The 10,395-nt window shown below is 37.5% G+C and overlaps 1 protein-coding gene across 1 annotated transcript; it reads left to right on the top strand.

Annotated features, from left to right (window-relative positions):
* Positions 1-9,369: 9,369 nt before the first annotated feature.
* On the top strand, positions 9,370-9,963 carry LOC114752106 (uncharacterized mitochondrial protein AtMg00860-like). The gene has a single exon (XM_028941152.1). The coding sequence runs from the start codon at positions 9,370-9,372 to the stop codon at positions 9,961-9,963; it is 594 nt and encodes a 197-aa protein (XP_028796985.1).
* Positions 9,964-10,395: the final 432 nt, after the last annotated feature.

Here is a 10,395-nt window from a genome sequence, read left to right on the forward strand (position 1 = left end):
AAGAAATTTATGGAGTAGACAGAAGAATTTTCTGAGCTCTAGAAGGCCATAAAGAAAGCTAGAGAAACGTGGGCCAAGTAAATTCGGAGGAATTAAGTTTGATCCAACGGCTAGGATCTAATCTCCCTTCTCCTCTACCACTTTCATGACACTTGACCTCTTCTAGAAGGTTGAGGTAAGCATAATGTAAGAATATGATGCAATGATGATGCAAAAGTCAACTTAAAGTTCCAAAATTACCCTTACCCTTACTATTAGCCACCAAGCGTATTTTGGTCCATTCAAGTCAAATTTTTGGCTATAAATAGGCACTCCCTCCCCTTCATATTTCGGCCAAGCAAGGATCTATAGGAAAAGCTCTGCCGCTCTTACATCTAGAGAGAGAAAGAGCTATTGCTAGTGAGAGAAAGTCCACCTAAGTTCAAGCTTCAAGATCAAGGTATGTGGTGGTTGTAGCATCTGATTTGACACCTATTTCAAATTAGTTACTGTTCATATCTAATTTTAAAATTTGGCATGGTTAAAGTACACTCTGTAACCTTTAAATTCATGGGTATAACACTTCATTTGGATATGTTTACGATTTATGGTGATTTTTCAAAGTTAGGGTTTGAAATCTGAAAACAGTATTGAACTTTTGGAAGAGTTTCGATTTCCGTACAATTCCAGTACTGTTCAGCATAGAATTGGTTCCTGAAACTATTTTTCCTTTAAATTTAACTTAAGGAGCTTTCAGTGAGACTTGGAACCACTCAATTTTGATTTTTCTAGAATTAATTATGAATTTTCAAAGTTGAGCAAAAATTCTGGAGTTTCTGCGTGAACAGTACCCGCGAACCCAAAATTTCCAGATCTGATATTCTTAAATCTAAAGCCATTTAAAGTAGTCCTAATTGACAAGAAATGGATCATAAGGATGGGAAATGATGAGATTTATGTTAGAGAAGTTAGAAAGAAAACCCTAAGACTAAGAAAAAGGGTTGAGGTTCAAGAAAGCTAGTCTTGAACTTTATGTAATCTAGTGGTCCTAATAGATTGTATGATCATTATGACTATGTTTAGGACCTTTGGAACATCCAAGAGGATGTTTGATGATGTAGACTGAATGCCCATATGGTTGGAAAGTCAAGGGAGTCAAAGGAATAGTAAGAAGAAAGCTTGAGATGCAAGAAGAAAGCTTGAGATGCAAGGTAGTGAACTTATCTATTGTCATTGCTTGATGTTGTATGCTTGTGTGTTGCCGTGTACATGTTATTGAATGTTATTGTGACATATTTTAACTACTGTAATTGCTATTCATGATGAGTTGATTATGTCTCCATGGCCATGCATCAAGAAGTTAGCTTTGAGCATGCTAATATATCACTAATTAACAAGAGGATAAACAAGTTGCGTGTAGTGCATTACCATCCATCTAGCATGGTTAATATGGTATTGTTTGCTACTGAGATTCCCCCGAATCTCACCCCTCCCTAACCAACCATATAGGTCAATCAATGATGGGCAATAATGGCATGAGAAGCAAGGAGAAGAAAGTGGAAAATTATTGATGTTAATGAATAATATTATTATTCATTGTGTAATTCTCTTACGATATAATTTATATTATGGATGCCTATGATGCCATGTATTTAATTATAATACTTATGGCATGTTTCAAAATGTATGAGTTAAGTCATGAGATTTTGCATACTTATAGTACACATCCCAAGCTTTAAAATGAGAGGTAGATCATCTCAATTTGATGTGTACACAAGGAGATACGAATTTCCAAAATTGACGCACAGAATCTGGAAGTTCTAGATTTTACGAAATAAACAGTAACATTTATAAATGAAATTGTATGAATTGGGCAAGGATAAGTCTAATTGGATATTTTTTCCTTAAAGAGCATTGAAATAGCTTTCATTAGAATTTTAGATCACCCCAATACAATTTTTATGGAATTAGTTATGAATTTTTGAAGTTGGACCTGTAATCTGCAAATTTAACAGTGAATAGTAAACCAAATAGTTATGTTGAAATTTTAAATCCACGGGTTTGTGTTATGATCTGCTTGAACCATAACGCTTACGAATGCGTGCTCTGAGGTGTTAAAGGTAGGATGTTTCATATCCTCCTTAAAATATTTATTTGGAATTTTCCAAATAAAGGACCTTAAACTAGCTTTATCGCCCTTAAATTCCTTTGTAATTTCTCTAAGGGCAATTTAGTCATAAAACCAATTTTATAATCCCATATAATTCTCAAGGAATATTTTCCTTATTTTTCTTTAATTTTTTGAGACTCAAAAATATTTTTCCATAATTATTCTGGACCAATTTTCCTTAATTAGTCAAGCTTTTCATAATTGGCTTGGAAAATTATAATAATTATTTTCCACCAAAATTCTTCTATTTCTCCTTGTCATTTTTGACCCTTAATTATTTAGGAATATCCCTATTTCTTAATGTCATATTACCGGATGTGACAATCATCATTTAGTTCAACCACATAATAGCACATGAAATTGCATAGCAATCAATGCAACACTTAACATTAAGGTTAATTAAATCTTACTACCTTGATCCAATGCTCTTTGATTTTCTTGTTCTTCTTTCTTGCTTCCGAAAATACCAAACCCTAATATGGCAATCTATAAAAAGGGCAGCAAGAATTATCAACCATTCTACATAAAAACCAACAACATAACTCAAGGACAACCTTTGTCCCTTAAAACATCCACGTTTGTTCTTTAAATTTTAGAGTCGGTTTCCATAAACCCTAAAAATTCCTTCTTAACTCATTCCTACATGATTTTTCATGTAGATTCCAAATATCTACCTGGATTCAACAAAATAAAATCCCTTCTTCCAGTTTCAGCTTGGCCGAACCAAAAGGGTTCATTATCCAAAAATTTCAACTTTGATTCTATAGCTTCCAACACTTGTTCTTTAGGTTCACCTTACACCATTTTTCATTTTAAACATAATGGAAGCCTCAAAACTTTGAAAAACACATCCTAGGGTTCATCTCTTGCATTCGTCAAAATGGATCTCATGCAACACAACAAAGAAAACACTCCAAAATCAACCTACAACCACTTGTAACCACTAGGATCTATCATACTTTGAAGTGTTCTAGCAAGATTTAACAATAAAAATTCCTCCCTTACTTATTATACATTTTGGCTAGTACCAAAGAAGGAAGAAAACCAGACATTTCAACCATACAACTCAAGCAAACAAGGCAAGGAACCATTTGGAACCATAAACTAACCTTGATTCTCACTTATATGCTTAAAGTTGATGCCTTTCTCCATGGTTTCCCTTTGAAGTTCTTCCTTTTCCTCTCTAGCTCTCTCTTGGCCGAAATATATTCAGAAAAATGGGGGGAAGAAGCTCATTAAGTGCACAAAATATCCCACCAACCAACATTAATGATTTGTCAAGTGTCAAATGCTTACTTAATCTTAATCCTCTCTCTTAATTAACTTAATGCCAAATGAAATTAACTTCAAAAGTGAAGATCCTCTCCATTAGTGGCTTGACACTTGGAAAGCTTTAATTACCATCCATTAGAGGCTTGACAAGTGGTAACTTGTGGGCCAAGTAAAGTGCAAAACTGTAGTCTTCACTTTTCTAAAATTTTTCTGAAATTTTTCCAAGTCATTTGGGCCCTTTTTGCTAACTCTGAGCATTAGCTAACTAGAACTTTTATTATTTATAATTAGGTCCTTGCTTGGCCTAGGAATCCTTTCTTTGCAATTTGGACCCTTCTTAGGCCTAACCTTCGGAACCATCTCTTGCAAGTTTTTGGCATAACCTCTGGCCCTTAGTTGTTTCCAGTTCATCATTCTTTAATCCCCAAACACTATTGTTTTACACATTTGTCCTTGCAAAATCTCTTTTTCCTTCTGAGGGATCTTCGGGACTTTCAGTGCATTGGACTTAGTAATCATCCTTTCTTTGTGCTATTACTTATATCTATGAGCCAAAATTTGGGATGTTACAAAAAGGTTAGAGGATGATGAAGCCGGGAGTGCTGTGGGGCCTAAACTTAACCCAGACAAAGCAGGCCCCAGTGGGATGAAGCCACAGCCTCTCAAAGTAGTGCGCCATGATCAGAACTTGGAGAAGGACCTGCCTCCAAAGAAGAGGTAGCGATTGGTCATGAAGGAGCTGCACACTTATCAGGCTATTTTTGAGGAGCTATGTGAGCTGGGGGGGCAGAGTGACATCTCCCAGAACCAGTATGGGTACATTTATATGGACTATTTTTACTACGTATGACTGTTACACAGTGATATCATTGACTAGGACGAGGGAGAGATAGATAAGGAGATGTGGGATAGGCCTTAGTCGACTCTTTGCCAAGGACCCCTGTTTGGCAGGATCAGATCTAGTTGGTTAGTGACCGTTCCAAGCAAGGCGCCTATGGAAGCTTTGATCAGATCCTGGACGAACTGGAGCTTTTGTTACTTCCTATTTTCCTTTCTCTCCCATGTCTTGAGTGGATGACTGTATATGTGACTTGGATGATCTATGTTTTGGATGCTTATACCTGAAACCTATCTATGTACAAATATGAAGTATAGCTTAGTATAAAATATTTTGATGACCAAGTAATAATCTTATTCCTCTATTCCTCTTGTAGTAACAAGTTAAGTAAAATGGTGAGAACCTGAAGAGAAACACAACCAAGAGAGGCAGCAAGAGAACCTCCTATTGACCTGATTCAATTAGTTATGGACCGGCTAGAGGAACAGCAGAAGGTGATGCAAGAAATTCAGGCGGCCCAAGCACGCCAAGACCAGGAATGCGATGTTGCCATGACAGCCGCAGTGACAGCAGTGATAGCACAACTACAATAGGCCAGGCCAAGAGTGGCCGAGGCACCACAGCCAGCTCAACCCTAAGAGCCGACAGCTGAGCAGGTACGACCTGCAGGGGATCCTGATTCACTAAGACAGTGGATCAAATGATTCAGTGCACATAATCCCCTGAGTTTCACAAGGACATTGAATGTCCAAGTGGCCGAGGACTGGATCACTCGGCTAGAGAAGATTTTTAATGTGCTTGAATGTTTCTTTGAGAGAAAAGCTCATATGGCTATCTATAAACTGGAGGGCAAAGCTGATCGCTGGTGGAAGAACACCGAGATGATCCTCCAGGAGAATGCAACCTCTATTACCTGGGAAGTGTTCAAGGAACACTTTAATTTGAAATACTCCCACTATCAGTAAGAGATGAAAAAGAGGTGGAATTTCTGATGATTCAACAAGGTCCTCAAGAGTCCTTCGATGAGTACCTAGACAGGTACATGAGGCTCTCTCGTTACTCTAACTACCTCCAACTCCGCAATGATGAGCGGTGGAAAACAGAGAAAATGGTAAGGGGACTAAGGCAGAGTGAGGGAGAAGGTAGCCCCACGGCAACTTGAAAAGTTCAATCAGGCAATGGAAGCCTGCTGGATTACTGAAAGTAGCCTGAACCATCAGGCACTAGTCAGGGCTGCTCCTAGACCAGAAGGACCAGCAACAAGGGGCAAACCAAAGGGGGCTTCTTCTGGAGGAAATAGGAAGAGGCGAAAGCCTATGTTTTCCAAGAAGTCTAAGCGAGGAGGAGGAGTGAGACAAGGAGGAAGTAGCACTACGCGCTAGGCCAGGAATGCAGCACCTGTGGTAAAAACCACAGAGATCGACCATGCTTAATGGGTCAAAATATATGTTTCCGATGCGGCAAGCCAGGACACTATATAAGGGAGTGCCCCCTTAATGTGGATGGCTCGATGCCCTAAGCTCAAGGGAGGGTCTTTGCCCTCACAAGGGAAGAGGCTGATAAGTCGCCTGAGATGATACAAGGTACGATTCAAGTTAATAACTACATTGTGCATGCTATGTTTGACTCGGGTGCTAGCCACTCCTTTGTTTCATATGAATGTGCGAAGCGCATAGGCCTTGCTGTTAACACATTATTATATGATCTATGTGTGGCTACTCCTACGGGCACTAAAGTTTATACGTCTGATGTTTGCCTAAATTGTATTGTCTGGTATGCCCACTATTGCACTACACTTGACCTAATATGCATGCCTTTTCATGAGATTGATGTGATACTTAGTCTGAATTGGCTATCTACCCATAATATACTCCTTGACTGTAAGAATAGGACTTTGATTTTTCCTCCCCATGAGCTAACCCCTCGTACCGAGGTGAAACTGAACTTAATCACGGGAGCCCAAGTCGAGGATTACCTAAGGCATGGCTATCAGGGGTACATGATATTCTTCTCTGTACATGTGGAAGTAGAAGAATGCATAACAGAGATATCCGTGGTATGCAATTTTCGAAAGTTTTCTGACGGAAATTAGCGGGTTACCTCCGGAGCGAGAGGTAGAGTTTGCAATTGACCTGGTACTGGAGCAGGGCTGATTTCCAAAGCCCCTTATCGTATGGCTCCAAATGAAATGGCAGACTTAAAGAAGCAGCTAGAGGAGCTATTAGAAAAGAATTTTATCCGGCCCAGTGTGTCACCATGGGGAGCACCCATCTTGTTCGTCCGTAAGAAGGACAGTAGCCTAAGGTTATGCATTGATTACCGGGAGCTCAACAAAGTGACGATTAAAAACAAGTACCTACTACCTAGAATAGATGATTTACTAGACTAATTAGCTGGTGCCACAGTGTTCTCCAAGATTGACTTGAGATCAGGTTACCACCTGTCACATCCAGTAATATGGCATTTAGGAATAGGGATATTCCTAAATAATTAAGGATAAAAAATGACAAGGAGAAATAGAAGAATTTTGGCGGAAAATAATTATTATAGTTTTCCAAGCCAATTATGGAAAGTTTGACTCATTAAGGAAAATTAGTCAAGAATAATTATGAAAAAATATCTCCAAGCCTCAGAAAATTAAGGAAAAATAAGAACAATGTTCCTTGAGAATTATATGGGATTATAAAATTGGTTTTATGACCAAATTGCCCTTAGCAAAATTACAAAGGAATTTAAGGGCGATTTAAGCTAGTTTAAGGTATTTTATTTGGAAAATTCCAAATAAATATTTTTAAGAAGGATAAAATCCCAAGAAAATTCTTATGATATCCCAAGGAATTATAAAAGATTATAGAATTAAAGGAAGACTCTTGAGTATCCCAGATTTTTCCCAGTTCCTTTGAAAAGTGGAAAAATCACTAAAGAGAAGGAAATTAGTTTTCCCTTTTATTTAATTATTGGAAAATTAAATTTGAGACAAAGAGGGCATTTCAGAAAGATAAAAATGAAGAGAATAATACATGGATTTGACATAAAATAATTACAGAGGTCAGAGCACTGTAATTATCGAAAAGAAGTTAAACCCGGAGTAAAAGTGCACTGATAAAACAAAGATTGGAGTCTTGCAGTTTACTTGGCCCACAAGTTGCCACTTGTCAAGCCTTTAATGGATGGTAATTAAAGTTTTCCAAGTGTCAAGCCACCATTGGAGAGGATGTTGACTTTGGAATTTAATTACATTATGATTTAAGTTAATTAAGAGAGAGGATTAAGATTAAGTAGGCATATGACACTTGGCAAATCATTAATGTTGGTTGGTAGGATATTTTGTGCACATTAATGAGCTCTTCCTCCCCTTATATTCAGATCATATTTCGGCCAAGGTGAGATCAAGAGAGAAAAGAGAGAACTTGAAGGGAAATCAAGAGAAAAGCAAGCTACTTTGATCTTCTAACTAAGATTCAAGCTTGGTAAGTTGTTCTAAGATGATTCCTTGTTTGTTTACTTAAGTTGTGTGGTTGAAAATCCTAGTTTCTCTTCTCTTTTGATGCTAGCCAAAACATATATATTGTAGAGGGGGAAATTTTGTTGGCAAATCTTGTTAGAACACCTTAGATCATGATGTTTTCAAGTAGTTTAAGATGTTGTTGGAAGTTTTTCATGGTGGGTTTGTTAGAAGGACCTTTCGGCCACTTTCAAAACTGAACCCTAGGATGTGTTTTTCAAAATTTTGAGGCTTTCATGATGTTCAAAATGGAAAATAGTGTAGGGTAAACCTAAAAGAACAAGTGTTGGAAGCCATAGCATCAAAGTTGCAATTTTTGGATTTGGAACTCTAATGATTCAGCCAAGCTGAAACTAAAAGAAGAAATTTTATTTTGTTAAATCTAAGTAAATATTTGGAATCTACATGAAAAATCATGTAGGAATGAGTCAAGAGGGAATTTTTAGGGTTTAAGGTAACAAACTCTAAAATTAAAGAACAAAGGTGGATGCTTTAAGGGTCAAAGGATGTCCTTGAGTTATGTTATTGATTTTTATGAGGAATGGTTGATGATTCTTGCTGCCCTTTTTATGGATTGCCATGTCAGGGTTTGGCATTTGTGGAACCAAGGAAGGAGAACAAAAAAATCAAAGAGCATTGGATTAAGGTAGTAAGATTTAATTGACCTTAATATTGAGTGTTGCAATAATTGCTATGCAATTTCATGTGCTATTATGTGGTTGAACTAAATGATGATGATAATGATGATTGTGTAGCTATACTCCTTGCTTTATGTGCCGTGGCTATTGCATGTTAGAGTGCTATATGTATGAGTAATTGATGCATGTTAATGTTTTGGTTGATTGAACTTGCTACTGGGATTTCTTAAAATCTCATCCCCCAAATACAATTTAACATTTTAGGGCCTGAAACTCCCAAGAGCGAGCTACAGATTGGAGGCTAAATTATGGTGTCACACCATAAAAAATTTGTGGACTTTTTGTTATGTAAATATTAGGCTGGACAGTGCTGTAATCTCTAAGCAAGACATCAGTTAGAGCCACGTTTTGTTAAGTTACTGAATGAATTTATGCACAAAATTTAGTATGCTTAGATTTGACATCGTGAGCTTCAAATTGATAGGTAGCACGTTAAAAATTTCTAATTACACGATTTTTAATGATTTTTCAAAGTTAAGATTCAGAATCTGGAAGAAGGATTTTTGCCAAATGGATAGAGCTGCATTTCACAAAAACCTGATGCTTTTTCCAATCAAATTGGTTCATAAGATTATTTTTATTTGAAAAATAATTCAAAGATCTTTAGATAGAATTTTGAACCACTCCATTTCGATGTTTTTAGATTAAGTTATGAATTTTTGAAGTTGGGGCTAGAAAACTGGATTTTTACTTGATGAACAGTAAAAATCCGAAAATCAGCGTTTTTCATGGATTTTTGAGCCTAAGACCATCCAATGTGGTCTAAAATGGTTTTAATTAAATCCTAAGTGGATCCAATAGTAAGGTGTGACACCACCAATTGAGGATTAAAGCAGAAGACATTCCGAAGACCGCTTTTCGAACACAGTATGGGCACTACGAGTTCTTGGTAATGCCCTTCAGATTAATGAATGCCCCTATGATTTTCATAGATTACATGAACAGGATCTTTCAACCATATCTAGATCAATTTGTGGTGGTTTTCATTGATGATATATTAGCATATTCCAAGTCACCAGCAAAACACGAACAGTATTTATGGATTGTTCTAAGTATTTTGAAGGAGAAACGGCTATATGCCAAACTCAGCAAGTGCGAGTTTTGGTCGAATGAAGTAAAGTTCTTGGGTGATGTGATTACCCAAGATGGAGTAGCAGTGGATCCCAGTAAGGTGGAAGCAGTTCTGAACTGGGAGCAACCAAAAACAGTAACAGAAATACAAAGCTTTCTGGGATTGGCAGGTTACTACAGAAGATTTATTAAAGATTTTTCAAGAATCGCACAGCCCCTAACTAAACTTACACGTAAGAACCAGCAATTCATGTGGTATGATAAATGTGAGGCTAGCTTCCAAGAGCTGAAACGAAGGTTGACCTCAACCCCTGTGCTGATAATTCCTGATCCAACCCTATCGTATGTTGTATATACCGATGCTAGCAAGCAAGGATTGGGATGTGTATTAATACAGCAAGGACGAGTAGTTGCCTACGCCTCAAGATAGTTAAAGTCTCATGAAGAGAATTATCCCACTCATGACTTAGAATTAGCTGTAATAGTTTATGCCTTAAAAATATGGAGGCATTATCTATATGGGGCAACCCTTGAACTATATTGTGACCATAAAAGTCTCAAGTACCTGCAAGATCAAAAAGAACTAAACATGAGACAATGACGATGGATGGAGTTGCTCAAGGATTATGATTACCAGATAAAATACCATCCGGGCAAGGCTAATGTGGTAGCTGACGCCTTAAGCCGAAAGGTAGTACAAGTAGCGTTCCTAATGATTCAGGAAGGGAAACTCATCGAAGATGTGAGGGATTGGGAACCTTTGTTCCATATGAAACTAATGACCCAGAAAGTAGAAGTGATGAGAGCAGAAGCCCAGCTGATAGAACAAATCAAAGAGGCCCAGAAGAGCGATCTGATAGCC

The sequence above is a fragment of the Neltuma alba genome, unplaced genomic scaffold (genome assembly GCF_004799145.2).
Source record: "Neltuma alba isolate B1F8T4 unplaced genomic scaffold, ASM479914v2 tig00000051_pilon, whole genome shotgun sequence".
Taxonomy (NCBI): domain Eukaryota; kingdom Viridiplantae; phylum Streptophyta; class Magnoliopsida; order Fabales; family Fabaceae; genus Neltuma; species Neltuma alba.